We start from the raw sequence: 24,108 nt of genomic DNA on the forward strand, positions 1-24,108 counted from the left end.
TTACCTAGAGAACACTCATTTGCATGCATGCAAAGCTTTCAATGCCTTTGTGTGAGTGACTACTGCCACTCAGATTCTTAACGCTGGAATCATAAAAGCAAATCAAAGCCATGACTGTTTTCAATGCTTCTGAGATCATTCAGTGACAAGGTCCCTATCAGGTATAGTATCATCCGTATCAGATATGGTAACAAGGATATAATATTAGTCATTCTCCAGAATGCCGGAACTGATAGAAATTTAAGTTTTCCTTGTTTTGAAGGTAAAGTCTTTTCATTCTGGTTAAATTTCAGGGCCTGGATATTTTTATTTGCAACATTTTAATAATAGAGTTTAAAATTAAAAATTTTAAAAGGCCAGGTCTCATAATAGCCCAGGTTGGGTAGTCTGTGATAACTTTAAGTGTCTAGTTATTCTGCCCCTACTTCCTAAGTTCTGGGAATATAGGCATGTGTCACTGGGCCTGGTTTATGCACACTGAATACCAAGCCTAGGGTCCCTATAAACTAAGAGAGCACTATACCAATCACGCTACATCCTCACCCCAAAAAGGCAAATCTTAATAACAGCAAATTTAGAATGGGAACATGATATACTTTCTTTTTCATAAACATAAAATAGAAACCAAAACTTTGAAGTTAAACTCATTACAATTTTGTGCAACACTAATGAAATATAATAACATAAATATCTTAAACTAAATGTTTCTCATATAAACGTTTTTTGAAAATCATAAAATATATTGAGACTTTTCTCCTTTTTAGTCAGGGAAGAGAAAAGGTTCTGATAGGGGCAGATGATTGCAACCGTTTATTGTTGAGGAAAACCGAGTGCACGCGATGGATGGATGGCAGTGTAATTAAAACAGCAGGGCAATAAATCGTGCGGCGGAACTGGCATCACAAGCCGGCATGATTTACTGTCCCGTCTCCTCTTTATCTCTGACGAAGGGTTCCTAACTGACCAAGATTTGCAAAGCTTTAATTACTAATCGTGTGCCATAGATCTTTATGAGGATGACTTTTAAGTTTCCAAAAAAAAAAAAAAATGTTTTTTAATGTCTGTAGTGAAGCGCAGGGGGAGATTAGAAATTGATTCAATAGTCATCTTAAACAGAGGAAAGATGGACTGGGAAAAACACGCGGTATCCCCGGGGGATGAAAGTCTCCAAGGCTACTGTGAATCATCTCTTGCTGACCGCTTAGAAGAGAGCGAAGTCAAGAAGATTTCCCCCACCCCTACCCTCACCCCCTTGGTAGCAGCTTTCATTTTTGTTAACGATTTTTTTTTCTTTTTCTTAATTTGTGCAATTCAGTTACTTTTTCTTCTTTTTTTCTTCTTCTTTTTTCTTCTGTTTTGTTTTTGCTCCTTGTCTTCCTTATCTCTCATCATCACGTCACATGGGCAGTGAAAATTCAGAGGAGCGACAGACAGCTTCCCTGGGATCCCTGGGCCAGCAGCCAGTGCAGCGTTCATACCAACCATCACCATAACCCGCACCACCCAGACCATTGCCGAGTACCAGCCCTGGCTTTTCCGAAAGCGCTTACTCCAAACAGCCCTCGTAATGTTCCACGCTTTCTCCTCCATTTGATTCTGTCCTTCTCATACCTTCTCCCCCTAACTCACTGCATCTTCGGCTCCACGGGTGTTGGCTGCTGTCTGTTGTCCCTGTGGCTCTCTTTGTACTAACACCCCATTGTTTCTGGTATCTGTCTTTTTCTGTTGGGAAGCATTCGTCCCTATAAACAGACGGACGGAAGGCATGGGGATATTGCTTAATGACAGATGGCTTGCCTTGCGTGTGTGAGGCCCCGAGTCCAATCCCCAGCACCACAGAAACGATAAAGGAAGAAAAACTGGTCAAAGTTCAGAAGCCTTTCCACGCAGCTCAGGGGACAACTCAGAACTTGGAGTATGGTGGTCTCAGATCTTTGTGTATGTGAATCACTTACGACATCCATGTCAGAAAATACTCCAAAAAGGACATTGTGTGCCTGATGTCTTAAGCTTTTAATGGAGAAATTTGTTCTAATCTTTCTTTTTCATCTGAAGCAAAACGCATAGTCTGTGTGTAGCCATGGGCTGTGGAGGATCCTTATCCTCAGAACTCGTGACTCTAAAACTCTAAAGCTCTGGGCTTGGTCTGTGTCTGGGTGTGGGATACTAACTAATCGTGACTGTGTGATGTCTCTTTGGGTTGTTGCTGGTTGGCAAGGGGTGGCAGGCTCAGGCCACTCCTAGGACCACTCCGTGCCAAGTCTTTGCTCTCTTACAGCGGCTATGGTGTCCTCGTCCTCTCCTACCTCTATGAGTGCGTACAGCCTGAGTTCCCTGAACATGGGGACTTTACCTCGAAGCCTCTACTCTACTAGTCCACGAGGAACCATGATGAGGAGGAGACTGAAAAAGAAGGACTTCAAAAGCTCATGTAAGTGAAATGCTAACCAGATGGTCTACTGGGTCTCCAGAAAATTCACAAGAGGAGTACCCCAAGAGGTACAGTAGTTTGAGAGTTGCCGTGTAGCTGGTAGCTCTGTGCTAAGGAGCATGACTGAAATCCACGTCTATATGGCAATGCTTACACTGAATATAACTTCATATGGATTTAGCTCACACTACCTTTTCCTATAACTTTGTGCCTGCATCTTTGGCTGTAACAACTTTTTAAAACATTTCTCTTTTTAAAGTCTTTTGAGGTGCCTTTCTACTCTGGGTAGCTTCGGGCATAAACATCTGTTCTCCATATATTATTCCCTCTAAAGCAGTTTTGTACAAACTCCACTCCTCTTTGGATGAGTCTTGTACATTTGTTTATGATCATACAATTCACATTCTATTTCTTGACCTTGTTTTGAATGAAGTTTGAACTTTACTTTCACATTCTCATTCCCCGACTTTTTCTTACTGTTGCCTTTATGCCATCGCACTGAGGATTCCTTCTGTTGCAAGTATTTCTTGCCTTTAATATATATATTTATTCTTTTAAAAGCTCATAATGTGTACAGTATATTTGTCATACAAGCCTCCCCACCTACCTTTCTTCCACGTTCCTCTCCCAGCTTCATGAGATGTGGACATCTATGCCTGGAGCATCCCCTGGAACATGGTTAGCCTTCCAGGGACTGCACCCTTAAATAAGACTGTCTCTTCTCTAAAAGACGCCAATAGCTTCCTAGCTAGGAGTGGAGGTTCCTTAGCTAGGAGTGGAGGCTCCTGTGCTCTTCCCACGTTCTCAATGGAATGCTGACTAGCCTCATCTTGTGTGGGTCTGGTGCAGAATCATTACTATGAGTTTGTGTGCAACGATCTGTCTGTTATGTTGGGAAGAAGTGGTTCGCTGCAAGGATCCAACCTCTTGCTCCTAGAGTCAATATTATTTTCTTCCCTGGTGTTCCCCGAGCCTTGGTGTGTGTGTGTGTGTGTGTGTGTGTGTGTGTGTGTGTGTGTGTGTGTGTGTGTGTGTGTGTGTGTGTGTGTGTGTATAGTGTAGAGTATGTGTGTGGGAGGTTGATATAAATGTATAGAAACTTACTCTCTGCACTTTTAGCAGTTGTGAGTTTCTGTATTAGCTGCCATCTATCACACAAAGATACTTCTCTGATGAGGGCTGAGAACTGTGCTAGAATATGGGCATAGAGAGATGTAGTGAGAAGGCAGTTTGGTAGTATATCCATTTAAGAACTACAGAATTTTAAAATTTAGAAGGATGCTAACATTCACAAAAAACATCCTAGAGTCTACAAACTCTCATTCTTAAAAGTATTTTCTGGGCTAGATAGCCAAGTATATGGAGGCCAATTAAGGCAAGGAAGATGCTGCTGCCCGTTGTTTTGAGTTAGTGTAGTTTATATGGAAAGAATGGCTGGGCACTTCTATAAGGAAGAAACACAGGTTGTCCCTAAATTTTTTTTCTTTTCTGTTGAAGAAGCTGGACATCTTTCGTCTTAATCATATATAAGAGGAGAGAATGCCCATATTTCTAGACAGATGTAGTTACAGTGTATTTCATGCCTTGTATATTTTTGTTGGCTGGGATTGTGATTCCTATAAGGAAACTAAAGATGGCTGGGTCTATTCCTATGTCTACCATGGGACTGAAGCGGAGGAACATCTGTGTGTTACTTCAGTAATGCCAAGCCCAGGGATGCGAAGGCGGGTATGGAGAAGAGAGGGAGTGTTGTTGGATCTTTCGGCTCTTTGGTTTGTACACCAGAGAGTTCTTATTCCGAGAACATCTCTCGGTACTAACTGTCCATCAGTATGATACTGGGCACAACTGCGATCACCCACCATAGGAAGCAGTTTCTTCAAGTGGCGGGAACACGAAGCCTTCATTACAAAGAAAACCACAATGCAAGTCACAGCCAGCATCTTTAATTCCCCAGTGGTATACACATAATTTTTGATCTGCTCATCCTTTTAATGTTAAGCTTAGCAGGGAGGGCTGTTGATATAGGTCAACAGCTAAAGATGTGTCCTGCTCTTGTAAGAGGGTCCACATTGTATTCCAAGTCTTCATGTGAGGTGTCCCAAAGCCATCTGTAACTCCAGTTCCAGGGGATTTCATGCCATCTTCTGACCTCTGGGGGCACCTGTTAGAAAAGGTAGACAGACAGACAGACAGACAGACAGACACACACACACAATTAAAAATAAAACATATGCTCAAACAAGGTTTTTTCATCTTCAGTAAATGAAATTGGCAATGATTTGAAATTATGTCAGTGAAAGAATGAACTTGGAATAATTTTTTAAAAAATCTAGATTTCCATCTGTTTTTTAACTAAGGCTAGAGTAGATAGAGTAAACTAATCTTGGCAGACCCAGTTGCAGATATGCAGCAAACTAGTTGTGAGCCTGACTCTACGTGCTGGAGGTCTGCCACCCCAGCATTATATTCTAGCTACAGGACCCTGAACAAGTGTCATAAGCCTATTATACCCTTGCTAAACATGGGGATAATTATAGCAACAACCCACTTGGCACTGGACAAACAATTGGAGAGAAAGAGGAACAGGGAGGCGTCATTTATTCAGGCTCGAAGATCTGGCCTCCTAGCGTGACCACAGTCCTAAAGAGGCAGGACCATGGTTTAACAGTTTTACTGTGCTATGATATCAGTCTCAAGTTTTTCATACAATGCCTCCAGGGCATAAAGTTGGAATGCGTATATAGAGATATTTTGTATGGTGTCTTCGTGTGCACTGCTCATCAGTGACAAATAGGTTCCATCCCTTTACAGGATGGAGCCATGACAATCCACTCATTATTGTTTGTGTTTCTGCTCTGGAGGCTGACCGTTTGTTTGTGTTAGGTGAGGCTTGCTGTGGTATTAAGGTCGTTAGTGAATACGAATGAAGGCCAATACATCTGTGTCGCCTTGATGTTTGCACACCTTGGATTTGGAGGAGAGAACCAAGCTAAGGCCTGCCTTTCCCCTCGCTGACTCATACATTCTCTTCTGAATCTGCACACAATCCTCCAACTGGAACAGAGACCTGGGGCAAGACGTTTCCAGGTCATTTTGCTGCAGATGGAAGCCACTAAGGCTCCGATGACATGTATGTAATGGGATGTTCATATACACGTCTCAGGAAATCAGATGCTCCATATCCTAACACATCAGTAGAGCCCAGTTGGTATGAACTTTTATTCCCACTTAAAATACATGGAAAAGTATAGTATTCCAATTTGGGGAAAAAATAAGAAAATTAAGCTTTATTGCTTGATGCTGTCATTTTAGATGTAGAGGTGTCAAGTAACTGAAAATAAAACTTCATGACCACCCTCACTATACACCCTGACTTCTTTCCCTGCTTCATTTATGTCTTTGTTCTGGGCCGTCATTCACCATTCACTTTCTAATAGTTACATTTCCATAGTAACAAGGCTAATCACAGATGGTGAGTCACCTCAAAGCCACAAAGATAATAAAAAGGCTCTGCTGCATTGTTGATGAGGCCAGAGTTTACAAAAAAGAACAAAAACTTCTTATAGGTATTTCCAGGATGAAGTAAGGACATTTTTGCCAGAAAAAGAAAGAAATCCTCTCACATAAAGCCCTCATTGTCCAAAGGGGAAAATGCAGAGTCTATAAAAGTACATCATGGACATAGTGTGAGAAGGTCTGGTGTTCGTTTCCCAGGTGAGGAGGGTGGTGAACTCCGTGACTCTAGGCTTTAAGAGGAGTCACAGAGCCCAGGAACAGTTCCAATCTATGTCACAGAGGAAACACAGTCCTGTTTCTGGAATCTTTTGGGCCCTGCCCACCACCAGGGCTGGACCTTCTTCAGCAACCAAGGTTAAGGTTTCTTTGAGACCCCATCACCTACTGTTCTACCAGCATGCCTGCACACTACATCTATCCGTGCCCTTACTGCCTCGGCCTGTTCCAGTCTACCTGCGTTATAGCAGTTAGCAGCCAGGAGGCACTCCCAGAATAGCCTTCATTTCTTCACTCACCACCCCTTGCCTCTAGAGAACATGACACCAAAAAGAATTGAAAGGAAGGAGATGAAGAAACCTCACAATTTCCACCATGCTTCTCACCCACCCTAAGAAAAGGACAGAAGATAAATGCAGCTCATGGTAAGCTTGCACGAGTCAGAAAGGAGACAGCGTAGATGCTGCCCAACACCCCCTCAGCTCTCTGTGGAGAAGGAGCTGGTCACCCTCCACCCTACCCCATTCCAACCCAGGTCATGTGACTCAGAGTGTGTCAGGTCCACAGCAGGCCATCCTCAACCCTGCAGCTTTTCAGTGAGGCAGAAGTCTCGAACAACAAAAACACATTATCCTTACAACGCCTTGGGCTTTTTTTCCCCCCTCTAAACTTCTTAAATGTTTTTCCTATCTGATGATAAAGTTCGCAGCCACTATAATTAACACATTAAAAATAAATGTTCAAAAGCAAAAAGTTTAAAAGCCATTGACTACCTTTGGCTTCTCCAACCCTCCCTAACGTTTGGAAAGACTGAAATAGCTAAAGCCTGCTGTAAACTTAAAGAGCTGTGACCAGATCTAGCCTTGTGAATGGAAACTCAGAGGAGTGGGGGGAATTTGGAATGCGTTCTAGAGAATGCATGCAGGGGTCTCCAACTATAGAAGGCTCCTTTCTTTCTCCTGCTAGCACACCGACTGATGAAGCAGGCTACTCTGTGCCGTTATACTAGTTACTTTTTGTGTTCTTTTGGCTTTTGATCCTTAAGTTTATATAATTTATCTTTTCCAAATGTGATTTGTTCTAATGCTTTAACATATGTGAGTAACCTAACTGCCTATGAAAGTTTTCTTTTGAAAGGATAGATCTCAGTGTGTCAAAGGACTTTCATAATTAATTGAAAAATTACAAGTTGTTTCATTTAATCATGTATTTGAGCTATAAACTATAACCTCCTATAGTTAAAAAATCAATCTATAATGCATAAATTATTTTCAAAGCTAAGTTAAATAGCCTAGTTAGCTTAGAGCACCTCAATGTGTCTCTAGATAGAGGTTACAGATCAGTTTTTTCTGTAATCATTCATTGGATGTATTACCAAACATCAAATAAAAATTTGTCCAACCATCTTCTCTGAGTGAAAACAGATACAGTAGATCCTTCCTTTGAGGAATTAATCATTTAGTCTAAGGTAACCCAACTGCTACTAATAATGTGCAACTTGTCTTACCTGCCACTCCTCCTCCTCCTCCTCCTCCTCCTCTTCCTCTTCTTCCTCCTCCTCCCTCTTTGGTTGTTCTAGAGAGTTTCTCTATAGCCCTGGCTGCCCTGGAACTCCTTCTGCAGACCAGGCTGGCCTTGAACTCATAGAGATCTGCCTGCCCTTGCTTCCCTAGTGTTGGGATTAAAGGCTTGTGCCACCACTGCCAGTGTCTTAGGGTTTTACTGCTGTGAACAGATGCTATGACCAAAGCAACTCTTAATAAGAGCATCATTTAATTGAGGCTGGCTTACAGGTTCAGAGGTTCAGCTCATTATCATCAAGGCAAGAGCATGGCAGCATCCAGGCAGGCATGGTGCAGGAGGAGCTAAGAGTTCTACATCTTCATCTGAAGGCCATTAGGAGAAGACTGTCTTCCAGGAATAAGAGGAGGATCTTAAATCTCACCCCCACAGTGACACACTTCTTCCCACAAGGCCACACCTCCTAACAGTGCCATTCTTTGGCCAAGCATGTTCAAACCACCACAGCCAGGGTCTCCTTGTTCTTTCTTTCTTTCTTTTTTTTTTTTTTTTTTTTTTATCGTGTCAAGCCAGGAGAGGAAGAGAGAGAAGAGAGAGAGAGAGAGAGAGAGAGAGAGAGAGACAGAGACAGAGACAGAGACAGAGGAAGAGTGGAAGAGCGGGAGGAAGAGTCCTCCTTGTTCTTTCTTAATGGTGATGAAAAGCTGCTAACTAAACACAGGGGTCTTTTAAGATGTGATTGTTTATTATTTTATGTATATGTATGTGTGACTGAATGAATAAATGTGCAGGTACCTACAGAGGCCGGAAGAGGTTGTCAGGTCCCCTAGAACTGACTTAAAGGTAGTCGTGAACTATCCTATGGGGGGGGCTGAGATGTGAGCATAGGTCCTTCAGCCATCTCTCTAGCCTCCAATCATACTTTTTAGCTCCAGTTAAGTAGTCCCAGATATCTGCATCAAGCTGAAATCTCAAACGAAGGAAGGTACTTTTGTGAACCCATAGAAAGGTTCAAACAGAACACTGCTGTTGAAATCCGTAAAGGTGAGCATGAATAACCTTCCACAGAGGTGATACCCAGCACTGTCCTCTTCTGGGTGATTACTGGAAGGAAAGCTGCGCTCTAGATCTTGAATGTAAACTTCAGCATCCAGACCAGCATGCTGCTCAGACCACAGTACCTGCTATAACCCCGACCCTTCTACAGACATTGGTCAGGGCACAGCCCTCAAACCTCTAGCCAGCAGATTTTCAGGTGGATTTCTACCCTGGGGAGGTAAATTTATGTCAAGTGGGTACAGATGACTGCACATCTTGATTCCCTACCCTCTTCCCTGCCTCCTGCTGGGAAATAGGAAAATCTAGTTGCAGGGTCCCACATCAAAGTCTTCCCTCTTTCTCAGGAGGGCTGCAAAAAGGGAACCTAGTCTTCAGAGTCCCAGGCCAGGCTGTCTGCCTGTGATGCTGGCATTTGAACTCTGCTCAGAGTCCTTGTCATGGTGTTGTCTGTCTGTCCATGTGTCAATAAAGTAATTCTTCATATAAACTTCTTGCCCCCAATAATCTCTGTGTCCCCTGGAAGTTCGTTTCAGAGACCTTTCTCTCGCTGATAGAAAATGGCATCTTCTAATGGTTTTATGTTATCAACAGCAGCGTATGGTGTAGAATTAAGGTGTTAGCCCCAAGTCACATGTTGTAAATTTTAAGCCATCTACCATCTACACAGAGTAGATTTGAGGGCTACTCCATTTCCATATACAGTGAAGGCTTTGTTACCTGGTAACTCAGCTGGTAAAGAATGACGCTGGCCTGCTAAGGAAAAGGGTTTTGTTTCTTCGATGTTTTATTACCTCTCTTAATCAAATGGTCTGCCTTGTCCTCCCATGTGCTATCAGTTCCAATGATCTCCACGACAGAAAAGTTTGGGTGAAGAATGACTGCTGATTATCTCTGTGATACACTGAAATGAAGTATGACTTCCAAAAGGAAAACAAGTGATATTGGAACAAAATTCATTAAAGAAGGAATCATTTGATGATGGAATAGGGACATTTCTGAGCATGAAAGAACCCAGATATGTGTGTATTAGAATGACTGAGATAAAAGCCCAAATTAGGTTGAAAGTAAAAGTAGAAATGTTACTGGTCAATTGACCAATTTGAGACAATGGGAAGTGAGTCAAAGGCCACGTTGATATTTCAAGACCAAAAGACGAGAAACAGGATTGTGTTTTCTTCAACATAAGAAAGGCAATGAGAAAGTCAAGATTACTTCCCTAATTTGGAAAATAATTTGAAGTCTTTCAAGATGTGTCTGTAGATTAAGAAATTCTCGTTGGTGAGAAAATTTATCACTGAAATGAGAGGGAGAGATAGAAAGAGACAGACAGAGAGACAGGGACAGAGATACAAAGAGAGAGAGAGAGAGAGAGAGAGAGAGAGAGAGAGAGAGAGAGAGAGAGAGAGAGAGAGAGGATGCTACAGAAGTCATATGGGGCAGTGAGGGCTTGAATCAGAGACCTGAGCACAGAACTGAGGTTGAAGACCAGCATGTACCAGAAGGTGGAGAAGGTACAGCCAGGGGCTGCTACAGTAAGAAATTAATATCAAATCTTCATCAACACCTAAGGAACAATTTACAATGTTCCCGAAGCTCGTCTCTGCATAGAGTTGGAATGAATGAGGCCATTGATTTTTCTTCAATCAGAAAGGCATCAGTGAGAGTAGTTTTAGCAAAGAATAAAAGAAGACAAATTTGAAGCAGAGTCAGAATCAGCGATCAATTCTACAGAGCAAAGTCAGAAAAGCTAGGAGAATGGGTGGGAAAGTTTAGAAAAGGGGGATGTCCTCAATGGTGTAGAATCCCAGAAGGGCTAGAAAGTGGAGAAAATCAAAAAGGGTTGTGATAGCACACACCTGTCATCCTAATGCTTGGGTGATGGGAATCCCAGGAAAGTCAGAAGTTCAACGTTATCTTCAGTGGGGTTGATAGCAAGTCTGACTACATGAGACTAAAGATTCAAAATAAGCACCATAAGGAAGATTTATTCTTGAAATGGGAAACGAAGGAGAAAGGAACAGAGAGAGAGAGAGAGAGAGAGCAGTTGATGGAACAGAGATCAAGAGGTTGGGAGGGATTTTATCTATGAAACACTCATTAAATGGTTGAATCTTTTCATTCTCATAGGCAATGCCATTTGACCCATAAGAGGCTGGAGGTATTTGAAATATATCCTTAAGGAATTAAATTGGAAGGGCCCAGTGGAATATAATAAGAATTTAGAGCTGACTCTCTTTCTGGCAGGTTTTAACAATTCAGTAACAGAAGGGGAGTTGACTAGGCATTACCAAAGAGTCCTGAATGTAGAGCCTGGGGGATCAGACAGTGCTTAAGAATCTCTGATGGTCACAGATGCTTCACTGAAGTGGTCCCCAGGCTTCCAAGTACAAAGTGGAGAGAAAAAAATACAAATGGAAGTCAACCTGGAGATGATGACTTACAACTACAAGCCCCAGGCTCTCCCCTTGAGGCTGTGGAGAGTTTTGGGGTCTCCCATCCTTATTTCAGCCAGCATTTTGTTTGTATTCAAAATACAAAGGTCTGTGGTTTAAAGAGGACTATTGCATATAATACTGTGTGAGAAGCTGTAGGCCCTCAAAGCAACAGGAAATTGTACCACAAGTTCAATAGAGATGACACTTCGACTGTAGGAGCTGGGAAAGTCACTAATACAGGATATGATTAAAAAGGAAGATTCAAATATTAAAGTCCTGGCGATCTTTTAAAGGAAGGTGGGGTGTGGCCACAGACTGCATTGACAGAGAGCTGAAGAAGGATGGATTTGCTAGTAAAGGACATTGAGAGAGCTGAAGAGCTGCAAAGGCTAAGTATGTCAGAAGTTTGTCGCCATGATAAGGGCAGGGAAAGCTAGGGGTTAAAGCTAGGATCTGGGAAGACAAAGACGTGACGTCAACGAGGAGACAAGGGAATTAGGAGAAACTAAGGAGTAAGCATACAGACTAGGCTGCAAAAGTAAGAACAGAATATGGAATTTAAAATAGTTTGAGGAGGGAACATGTTGTGAGTGGGCGAAGAGTATCAAAAAGCTCTCTCGTGTCCCCTGCAGGAGAGTGAAAATGAGTTTCAGTTGGAGGAGGGTTAGAAAGATCCTTCAATTAAAGTAGGAAGCTAAAAGAGCCATTTCGGACAAAGTGACATTTCAGCACTATGGGTCCCCTGCCCCCTATCAGCAGTCTCAGAAAGGAGCTGGAGAGCAGGGTCTCCGGTGGTGTGAATGGCCGTAGTGAGTATAGCAAGTATGAATGAACCCCAGAGGCTGGTCCAGAGGACAGCTCATTGATTGAGATTATATAGCTCTGTTCAGGGAGAGAGGGGAGGGAAAAGGACAAGGAGGATGTGCTGGGGTGTGGTGGGGGACAGGAATAGAGGGTTCCAAGCATAGCAGCTAGATTACCAGACAAGTCACATGATCTCTGAGAAGCCACTTCTCTGGCAAGGGTAACAGGAGCCTAACTGGGTTTATCATCATGTAACCTTTGTCTCTATGGAGTTTAGTAGGTTCAAACCTGGTGGGGAGAGGCCCCACTCCTTCCATGCTCTCAGAGAGATGTCCAGGGTTTGAGAAATGCTCTCCCATTCCTCACCTGGCTTGGGAACCCAAAAGCACAGGACCCTTGCAGACAGACAGTGTGTTCAAGCACGAGAGGCCAAATCTTGTGGGCAGAGCAAAGAAAGGCATCTGGAAATGGAGTGGTCCTTTCAGGATCAAAGCTGGGGACGAAAATGAGAGAGAGGGAGATGTATGGCTAAAGACTTCCATTAGTGCCAGAGATGTAATTAAATGTGAGGGAACAGGTGAGTGGAGGCTAAGCCAGAACAAAATATAGAGAAAACTTTGGGATAAGAGGACTATATAAAAGTTGAATGACTCACCATGCCCACTCAGTACTGGAGAAAGATTGGGAACCAGTGTAGCCTCATCATCCCTGGGGATCACAGAGATTGTTTCCTCAAAACAGAAGGTTGCCTTGTTCACAATCACATATGGCTGAAGTGAGAAGACTCAGATGCACTGTCCCAGTTCTGCCTGCAGGGAGAAGACTAGATGACATACCCTGAGGCTATGCTCGTCCCATAGTCTCTTCACAGTTGATGGGGCATGGAGGGGCTACTCTGGTCCTGACCCCAGCACAACAAACTGGGACATGCATATACCCCATTCAGCTGGAACCCTACTTTGGAAATGCTGACACCTGCTTGAACCTACAGTCACTTTCTTCCCGTTTGTTCCTCTAGTGTCTTTAGCCTCTAGCACTGTGGGATTGGCTGGACAGGTTGTTCACACTGAAACCACAGAGGTTGTGCTGACGGCTGATCCTGTCACTGGCTTTGGAATCCAACTGCAGGGCAGCGTGTTTGCCACAGAGACTCTCTCCTCCCCACCTCTGATTTCCTATATTGAAGCTGACAGCCCAGCAGAGAGGTGAGGTACTCTTTCCCCAGAAGGTTCTCTGCCCTGCATTTCTGACACCAGCTCTTTGTGAATAGCTAATAAATTATGGAACAGGGCTCAGTGTAGGAAAGGCACTGATGATAAAATTTTATGTTCTTGATCAGGTTTCGGAGGAATTATGAGCACGAGTGATTTTATTTAGCAGATTTTGTCCATTGGAAAACTAGAGGCTATATTACTTATAAAGGGGACAAATCTATTCAAAAAATGGCTAAACTTCAACAAAGTTATGTCTCTGTACTGCAGGAATGTGCGTTCATCTTAATATCTGTTCATTCTGGTCAGATTATCATACTATCGTAGTTATGATTATTAATTGGTTCTCTGGGATACTTAAGAACCCCCTTGCCCACAATTATAACTATGGGATTCAAGAGTGCAGGGCATTGCAGTTGACCTAATATGCATGCCAATTGCAGCAGCTCAACGAGATCAAATGCTTATGCTATTCTGCAAAGAGTAAATGAGGCAGGGTGGTGAGTTCAACCCCGTGATATTGTTTCCTCTAATTACTGCCTCTCACATGTGGTTCTGAACTAGATGTGGTGTGCTGCAGATTGGAGACAGAGTCATGGCCATTAATGGAATCCCAACAGAAGACAGCACCTTTGAGGAAGCCAATCAGCTCCTTCGAGACTCTTCCATCACGAGCAAAGTCACACTGGAAATCGAGTTTGATGTTGCAGGTAAAAATCTGAGCCTCGAGCCAGTGATAGAGTCAGGAGGTGGCTACATACGACAATCATATCAGCAATGTGGCAGAAAGACACATAGTTATGTGTGTGTGGGTATGTACATATACCTATATGCATATATATATATATGTGTGTGTGTGTGTGTGTGTGTGTGTGTTTATAGACATGCACACACACAGCAAGTTTTGTTTAAGATGCTTATGATGTCAATTTGAATTGTTTGTATTATTCATTAAACTGTCCACACAGGAACAACTGAAAATTAATGTGACAAATCTAACAAGTGATATCTACCTTTACGTCACCTTTATTCTTTCTGGCTTTGCAGCTTTGTACTAGAGAGACTGGATTCTTTAGACCCTGTGTAACTTCCTGCTGCATAGAACATGTGAGAGTCAGGCAGGGAGCAGTGAAAACTCATGAAATGGATACAAGCCCCATAGTTGAATACGTGGTCTTTGAGATTAAAGAGAATTACACCTGACACTCATGAGAAATGACAAGGAGGGATCCAGGATTGTTTCTCTAGGGTCAAGAGGATTCTAAGAGATGAGCAAAATCATCCCTAATGCAGACAAGGAAGATCAGGATGCCCATATGTCACGAATGAGCAAGATGAGTGTGTGGAGAGCCCGTGAGTAAAAAATACTGAGAGAAACCTTAGGTGTCAGAGGCAGGGAAGGGGGTATGGGTATTGGCTAAATGACCCTGAGGAATTCTACTTTATTATGGTGGTCTTTTTTTTTAATTTGGTTAGTATACAGGACAATGGGTTTCTTATGGCATCGTCATACATAGATTTTGCTTGTAATCACTCCCCACTACCCTTTCTATTTCTTGTTATTCCATCCTACTCCTCCCCCAAAAGAGACCCCTCTGTTTCCATGTCATTATAGATGATAGGTAGACAGGCAAACAGACAGAGAGACAGAAAGATGATAGACAGACGATAGATAGTAGTTAGACAGACAGATGATAGTTACAGACAGACAGACAGACGGACGGAAGGAAGGAAGGAAGGAAGGAAGAAAGAAGGAAAGAAAGGAAGGAAGGAAGGAAGGAAGGAAGGAAGGAAGAAAAGAAAGAAAGAAAGAAAGGAAAGAAAGAAAGAAAGAAAGAAAATAAATGGACTTAAATCTAAGTTCTACATATGCCGAAGAACACAGGGTATTTTTTTCTTTCTCCCCACCTCTATCATTAATTCTCTCTTGTACTCCACCTTCCAGGAACAAGATTCTTGGATCTTAGGCTAAGGACTTGTCTAAGTCTCAGAGGAGGAGTCTAATGGAATTTGGAGATGTTCCCAGACGGTAGCTATCAGGGTTTAGAATTTGATGCAGGCTCCCATTTAAGAAAGTCATCGGCTGGGAAGGTAGCTCAGTGGTACAAAGCTTGCCTGGCACGCACAGTGACCCTTGATGTGATGCCCAGCACCACTGAAGAAAGACAGAAGGGGGGGAGAGAGGAAGGAAGGAAGGTTGATTGATAGGTTGGTTGGTCTTCTTCACATAGCAACCATTACATATCCAGGACCTTTGACCAATCAGTAGAGCTATAGCTTTGGAAACGGGGATCATATGCCAACAAATTCCTGCTGTTGTGACTCTCTTGCAGAGTCTAAGTGAAATAACAGACAGGAGAGAAAAATGTTTCTATCATCATATAACCTTTAAAAAAGAAATAGAAATTTAAATTCAAAAGCTATCAGCATGACGTTGTGACTGTGGAAAATAAAGCAGAATAGAGAACCATAGATTTAGCAGAGGGTGAGCCGTTTCGTGGGAAGAGTCTCTTAGGAAGTGACATTCAAGCAGAGATTAATGTGGGGAGAAGGCATAAGCAGGGCAGGAGCCTGGGAAGACAGCCTTCCTGGCAGAGGGAGCAGTGAGCATGAGAGGCTGACCCAGGGGAATAAGCTATGCAGTGTGGATGGCTGCTGGAACACTTAGGGAAGGAGTAAGAGCAGGGGTGGAGTTTGTGATTTGAGGAGGGGCTTAAAGATGGCAGAGTCTGGCAGATGTACAGCATCCTGATCGAGAATTTGTTGGATCTTACAAGAAGAGGGTCATCTGGAGACAGCAGTAGGAATTCTATTTTAGATACATGGTGCCAGGTCCGCTACCCACATGAGAGGGGAAATACCAGCCTATGTATGTCTTCATCCAGACGAAAACCACCGAGCCCAATTACTGAGCTAGATGCTGCTGTGTTCAGATCAGTGGAAGGGGAAATAAGAAAGGCCAGTGTATGTCCTGGAGGAGCTCACAACCAGTCCGAGTAGAGAAAGAATGGCTGGAAGAGGAGGGACTTGCAGGTTATGTGGCTATTAGAATATGGGAGAAATATGTGGAGAAGTGTTAGGATTAGCCCAGGATGGGGAAATGAGGAGGGTACCTGGATATAGAGAAGGACCAAGAAATGACCAGTGGGTCAATGATTGTTAAAGTCATTGTCTTAGCTAGGGTTTCCATTTCTGTGAGGAAATACCATGACCAAGGCAACTCTTATAAAGAGCAACATTTATTTGGGGCTGGCTTAAAGGCTCACAGGTTCAGTCCATTATCATCAGGGTGGGAAGCATGGCAGTGTCCAGGCAGGCACAGTGCAGGGGGAGCTGAGAGTTCTAGATTTTGTTCCTGGGGTAATCAGGGGAAGACTCACTTCCAGGCAGCTAAGAGGGGGGTCTCAAAGCCGACCCCCAACAGTGACACACTTCCTCCAACAGGCCTATTAGTGCCACTCCCTAGACCAAGCATATTCAAATCACCAGGGCCCCATCTGCATTGTCTGTTTATTGCTCTCAACTCTCATGGAGAAGTAGTGATCTATTTCATTGGTTGGTGTGTTCTGACCTTGTTGTTGTTTATTTTGTTAGATATTTTGTGTGTATGAGTATTTTCCCTGCATATATGTCTGTACCACATGTGTGTGTCTGGTGCCTGAGAAGGCAGTGAGCCTCCATGTGGGTGCTAGGAATCAAACCTGAACCCTTTGCAGGAACAAGTGCTCTTAACCACTGAGCCAACTCTCTAGCCCTGGTTCTGTTGGTTTTACAGAATGGCAGCTACCAAAGAATACAAGCAAAGAAATGGATTATCAGATCACACCAGAGTTTGAGACTTGCAGAGAAAGCTCAGCAGAAGGGCTTCAGTCCAGGAGGGTTGGGTCCTAGGAGATTAGATGATGCGCTATGATGCTGGTCCAGTGACTATCATGATGTGAGAGTGCCTGTGTTCTGGCCTGCTGCATGGCCAAGCACTGTGTATCATAGGTCATTTAATCAATATGACGGCACTGGAAAAGGTTACTATTGTTATGTCGCTTGAAGACTGGGGCACAGAGTCAGTGCTAGAGCTGACATGTTAACCCAAGCAGGCCGACTCCCAAGGTCACACTCCAAACTACGGCAGCCTGTGTTCAAAGAACGGTGTAAGTCGACTGTGGTGGGAATCAGTGAAGGATTGACCCACTGGAATGAGAGGTGTGGGATTTGCGAGAAGTGGGAGTCTCGAAGAAGAAGCGGATATAGTCAGAGGAGGCACAGAAGAGAGGTGATGGTTAGGAGTCTGAGGCCAAAACAAAATGAGAGGCAGAATTTCAGAGACCGGCAATCAAAATTCCAGGCAGAGACGCTGCTGAAGTAATTCAGAACGAGCGTGCCTGCGTGCGTGCGTGCCTGCGTGCCTGCGTGCGTGCGTGCCTGCGTGCGTGCGTGCCTGCGTGCGTGCCTGCGTGCGTGCCTGCCTGCGTGCCTGCCTGCGTGCCTGCCTGCGTGCCTGCCTGCGTGCCTGCCTGCGTGCCTGCCTGCATGTGAAATTCCAATAGAGAGATCTGGGAACAGGGAAAGACTTGCAAGCAAGTACCATTGGCTCAACGAAAGCTTTTGAGATGGGAGTGATGTGCTACCCCGAATGCCAGTCACAGTCTTGTAGCACATCTTTGCAGCAGCCATCCCCCGATGCCTTTACATGCCTGGGTTTTTGCTTAAGGCATGTAGGCCTTCACTCATGAAAGCCTCCTTCTCGTGCCTTCATTTATGGTTCTTCCTCGTCCAGAACCCGGCGCCATTTTGTATTGATGTTCATTCTCCAGTAGAAAAGTCAATGACTTCAGGGATTTTGTTGTTTGGGGTTACAAATGCATGTCTAGAACACAAATGGCATTTGGAATACAAAGAGGCCTCAGCCCATTCTCTGCAAATCCGTGAGGGGAGGAATTAATGAAATACATGTGGCTCCATGAGGAAACTTGGTTATGAATTTCTGTTCTTATCAGAATTGGTTTTGAAGCCAATCTTCCTGGGGCTCCTGGTCTATTGGGACTGCTTTCTCCTACAATCCGCCTTTCTCGTGTATGTAATGGTCTGCCTTTCTCATGTAGGTAATGGCCCATCATTTTGAAAGTATGTGCCTTCTGATTCCTGTGTCCAAGCAGGACTTGGGTGGAAAGTCCTTGTAGGAATCAGTTGACAGAAAAAGTTTGGTCATCGAATACAGAGGCAGTCCAGTGGCCCCAGAGTATATTTAATATTGTGATAGAAAATTAGTAATAAATAATTACAATCCTACACCTCCATTTTATGTGTGAAAAGGAAAACTGAGTTTCTGGTAGGGAAACTCTAGGTCCTAGTAAAGAAAATGGTAGGCTCCTAGTCTATTGACTAACGGCCCACCTTCCCTCTATTGCTTACCTGCCTCTTTGGTTAAAAATTCGCTAAACAAAATGACCAAGAAACCATTAGAGCAGGCTTCCTGCACCTGGGATGCAGGGAGAAGGCTGTGTTGAGCACCACAGGGTGCTCGGAAGCAACTGCACGCTGCACCACAGCAGTGCAAGGACCAGCACAGTTCCGCCGTCTTTGTAAACAGTATCACAGTGTCTAAATATTTGCTCGTATTGTAAATCCGTTTCATTTCATATATCACAGAAATCTGTTTAGTGTCTCATGAATCCTTAATATGCATACATATATTTTTAATATTTGTTGATTTAATACTTTAATATCTTAACTCTGAGTTCCCAGAAAGTAGGAACTGTATCTATTAAGCATACTTTATTCAGTATCCAACTTGCTTTAATAAAGGTCACAAAAATCGATATTCTAGGTCATCTACACTAGGCTCAGAAAAAACAAAAAATGTGTTCCTCTCTGTTATCCTGTCTGCCATTGCTCATGGCGGACATCGCTAATTGATACCACTATTCTCCTGGCGGACACAGGTGCAGCATTCAAACCCTCGGAAAGCACTTCAGCTAATCATTCCTGATATTCAGGAATCACAACTGAAAACTTTTACAATCAGATTAAAAGAAATCCCGTTTCCTCATTTAAGAACTTGGGACCCAGATAGGAAATGTGTGGAGGCAGGCGCAGGCTCTGCCAAGCCTGCCCTGCCCTTCTGGATTTGTGCCTAATTGCCTGGATGTAAGCCACCCATGTCCAGAGTTCTGCCTCACAATAGTTTATACATCGAGATGGATGTTCCAATCCTTGGCTCTTGATGATCAGCCATCTCTATTTAATTAATATTTTAAATGATGGATGGATGGATGGGATTTAGGCTCTCGCCTAAATCTGTCTCTTTAAACAAGCACTGCTGTGCAAACAACCCCTTGGTTGGTTTAAGAGAGAGGTATTTGAAGTAGAAGATGCTGGACGCCATCACTCTGCGAAACAGAACTTTAAGCCGTCCGCCTTCTTTTATTGGAATCCTTTCCCGTACATGTGATTTTTCAGATTTAGAGCCCATCTTCTATTTTCTCACATTCAGCTCTTTTAAACGATGATCTATATGGTGACTACCACAAGACCTTAACGTTCCCACTCCAACTCTGCGGGTAATTTGCTCTGGGAGGAAGTCTCAGTACAAGGCATGTGGAGTGCTGTTTGCCGTCGACCAGGGCCCAGTGCTCCATCCGTGTCGGGGAGAGTTAAGCATTTACATTCCTCACAGGGGTGCCCACGCTGATAAATTAGGATGTGGTGGTTATCTCACTGCACCGACAGTGAGTGCTTCGGGCGGAAAAGCAGGCCAATGGGAAAGAAGGAAACCCCTTTACCCAGATGCGTTTTTAATTATAGTTTTAACAAAGATGGAGCAAAACCAGGGAAGTGCGGAGTAATCACAAGGGTCTTACAAAGCAAACATCGTTTGTTCGCAGAATGGCATCCACTGACGCTAAACCTGTTGTTTGTCCAAATAATGGAGCCTTCTCCTCATTAACAGTATTTGTTTATGAACTCCACATTAAACATGCCTTTGCTTTATCAACCAAATAATTATATGGGGGGGAGGGATACCAAATATAAAATGTATCACGCTGGCATCTGAAGATGAAAAAGAAGCTACAGCTTGATCCAAGAGATTTATCAGCTGATCCCCATTCGCTGTTGAGATTTCCTCAAATCATGTGGAGTCAAAAGTGATCCATTGCTGTTTTCCAAGAAGGCATAATATCGCCTCTAATGTCATTAGTGGTGTTAATCACGGTCAAATTTCCCCACATTAAAACTTTATAAAAGCGAGCAAACCAGACGGTGCAGTGGATGAAGATGTTTGCTGCCAGGCCAGAGTTCAGTGTCCAGGGCCTCCATGATGGAAGGAGAAAACCAACTCTACAAGTTGTCTTCTGACTTTCACATGTGTACTGTGCCTCAGACACACAGACACACACACAGACACACAGAGACACACAGACACACAGAGACACACAGACACACAGAGACACACAGACACACACACAGATACACAGACACACACACACAGATACACAGACACACACACAGACACATAGACACACACACACAGACACACACAGACACACACACACAGACACACACAGACACACACACACACAGATACACACACACACACACACACACACACACACACACAGACACACACACAGACACACACAGACACACAGACACACACACAGATACACACACAGACACACACATACACACAGACAAACACACACAGACACACACAGACAGACACATACACACAGACACATACACACACATAGACACACACACAGACACACAGACACAGACACACAGACACACACACACACAGGGGAGGCAACACCACACAAATAAATAGATGTAAAAAGTTAAAAGTGTTACAAAACCAACAGGTTCAGTAGCGACTATTCTCACTCTGCGATTCAGGGCTCTGTGATTCTGGACGACATTTGTGGGAGTTTTACGCATGCACACGGATGCAGAAACATAAACACGCATTGTGCATCTCTTCTCTGTTTTCTCAGAGAACTCTTAAAATGCGTGAATGAAAACAGCCACACCTACAGGAGATGGCTCCTCAAATAGTGATGCTCCGGCTCTCTAAGGAATACTTGTTGTCTCTAACCAATTAAATCCCGCATTCTGGCTCTGCCTGTGAATAGTCAGATGGCGGATCTCTGCTCCCGTCCCATCTTCCAATGCACCAATATTTTTAGCTTTCGCTTGCTGCAACAGAAATGCACCTCAGCTGGTTTGGGCAAAATGGGGGATTTTTGGAAGCATGGTCTCTTGCAGTCCAGAGAGGCTCCAATCTGGTGTGCCTTAGCTTGGTACTCTGTTTGCTCCATTTGCACACTGGCCTATTTCTTGTTTCCTTCTGCAGACCAGTTTTGGTGCAAGAGGATCACACACATCCCCTTCCAAACCTGCCACTCCTGCTTTTCTTCTTAACTCCAGATTCTTAAATGGTTTCTTAGGGGATGGAGAAAGATTATCTTCTGTTTTTAGAACCGTGGACATTTGGGGCTTGGCAAAGGAATGGAGGGGAGGCAGGGAAAGGAGAAATATTTGGGAAATAATTATAATACACACAGACAGACCTGACATCAGAAAGTAAAACACCAAGATTCTTACCTACTTCATTTCTCTTTCTGCCTCAGGCGTATCAAAATTAGCCTGTCTTTTTGGAGTCTATTGCTTGACTGGAATAATTGTCCAGCCCTAGTTTTGTTCACGATGCTGTCTGTCTAGGACGGCAGAGATGGCTCATGTTCTGAGCTGACTGAAAGATTCAAAACTAGGAAAGATATGTCTCCTAAAATCTCAGGAAGTCTTATCAGAGTGCCAGGGAATCCCTCTTGGGGTTCTCGGTCTCCTTAATGGAAAAAAAAATAGAAAAAAATGAAAGAGTGAACACGACTGATTAGAGTTTAAAATAGAGACCTCAGAGCAAGCAAGCTAGAGATGTCTCAAGTTAGAGAATGGGAGGAAGAGAACAGAAAGGATGCGTTGACGTGGGCATTAGCCACCCATTGGCAGGTAGTCAGCCAGGTGGTGGGAAAGGAGCCTTGTAGAAGAGGAGTAAGAAGGCTGGAAAGATGGCTCAGTGGTTAAGAGCACTGACTGCTCTTCTAGAAGTCCTGAGTTCAAATCCCAGCAACCACATGGTGGGTCATAACCATCTGATGCCCTATTCTGGTGTGTCTGAAGACAGCTACAGTGTGCCCATATACATAAAATAAACAATTTCTTTTAAAAAAGGAGTAAGAAAGCCTAAAGCATTAAGCACTTGAAAGGCATACTTAGGCTCTGGCTCGAATGCAAGAGAAAGAGAGAAGAAAGGTGAATTGTTACGCCTTTCTATTAACACAGAAATAAGGCAGACCAATCTAAACTCCAGGATGGCTCACAAGGGCTGTACTAAGCAGGAATCCTGGGAAGGCAAAGTGTATTATTTTCATCTTTACTTGAACCCACCTTCTTAGGGGTGGTCCCCTAGACAGGTCTTTGACCTGTCAGAGTGAATTAACTCATAAGCCGGAGGTGAAGGGTCATCTCTACCTAGAGGCAGATTTCATTTTTTACTACACCATCAAAAAAATGGGAAACATACAAATTCTTAATAGATAAATAAGTAAATATATGCAGGTTCACTTCCTGGTACTTCCAAGTGTTCATTGAGAAGAACAGAAGGCAAATACAGTAAGTCAGTCTGTGACTCTGGCCTGGTCCCGGAGAGATTTTTAAAGACGGAGAGGAACTAAGGACGTCAGCAGATTCGCTCACTCCTCTGAAGGAGGATGCTGGGAGGAAAGACCATGTTGTGCCACTGAAACAGATGGGCAATTTGGGGGTCTTTTTTACAGGTGACTCTCTAGCAGCCTGGAGGGGCTGAGGGAAATCAAATTTTTATTGTGTTCTCTAGGTTAACACTCTGTGGCGAACCTTCCAAATTGGAAGATCAGATTCTGGCCTTGTAAAAAGTTTACTGCTTAAACTTCTCAAGGGAAAGGACAAAAGACCAAGAACAATTTAAGGCAGAATGAGAAAAGGAGGACTCTTTACTTTTTCCTAACTTTTGCCTCTGCTGGGCAGCTATGCAAAATGTGTTTCACACATGGTGAACAGTTGAGAGTAGGTGCCTGAGGGCCCAGTAGTTCCACCTGCATAGCCTTCCAAGTTAGAGCTTCACCCATCGGAGGGTGAGCTAGGCTTTGGTGAAATTCATTAAGCAGTAAAAGGAGGTTAGTTTGCTCACCCCACAATCCTCCTCTTCTGCTGTCTCCTTTGCTCTCCATAATGTTTCAGGGATCTTGGATGAGGGGTGCTTGTCTAGGGATGTGGCTGAATTCATTCCATGAGATTGACAAAGGAGTATGTCATGCAAAGTAGTCCTTCTCACACAGGAAATGACAGTTGGTGACAGAAGAGCCTCTGACTGACTGACTGACTGACTGACTGACTGACTGACTGACTGACTGCCAGCTAGAGACCCCAGGTGGGGGTGTGAAAGCTGCAGCTGTCTGAGAGTGAAAGTCGTGGAGGTGCTGAGGGTCTCCAGAAAGGTCTGAAGATGCCAACATTACGGTCACCGGGGAGTTAAAGTAGAAGTCCTGATGGCCTCAGAAAGTCACAGTTACAGATCCCAGATAGGGGGACAGGGACAGAGCCAACAATGATCGATGGAAATCCAAGTTGAAAAACTAATGAATTTATTGTGATTACCTCCAAGAGTGTGAGTGTTACTTATAAGAGCACAGACAACTCAAGGAACAGCTGATCACCTGAAAAGCCTACCCCAGTATGGTAATAACTCAAGTTGTAACACTGGACCTCACATTTACACAGCTCTACAGCTCTGATCAGTCTCCTCTCTCCCAAGAAGTTCCTACTATTTAGATAATCTTAGGAGTCACAAGGCCTTGGTAGTCTTATAAGCTTCAGG

General features: G+C 43.7%; 1 protein-coding gene across 1 annotated transcript in view; it reads left to right on the top strand.

Moving 5' to 3' along the window:
* Positions 1-24,108, top strand: part of Grip1 (glutamate receptor interacting protein 1) — a 383,638-nt gene that overhangs the window by 291,636 nt on the left and 67,894 nt on the right. Inside the window, exons 10-12 of the mRNA XM_032912970.1 lie at positions 2,279-2,431; positions 13,004-13,190; positions 13,761-13,906. Coding sequence (XP_032768861.1) covers positions 2,279-2,431; positions 13,004-13,190; positions 13,761-13,906 — 486 coding nt within the window. The remainder of the gene's footprint in view (positions 1-2,278; positions 2,432-13,003; positions 13,191-13,760; positions 13,907-24,108) is intronic.

Source organism: Rattus rattus, chromosome 1 (genome assembly GCF_011064425.1).
Source record: "Rattus rattus isolate New Zealand chromosome 1, Rrattus_CSIRO_v1, whole genome shotgun sequence".
Classification (NCBI taxonomy): domain Eukaryota; kingdom Metazoa; phylum Chordata; class Mammalia; order Rodentia; family Muridae; genus Rattus; species Rattus rattus.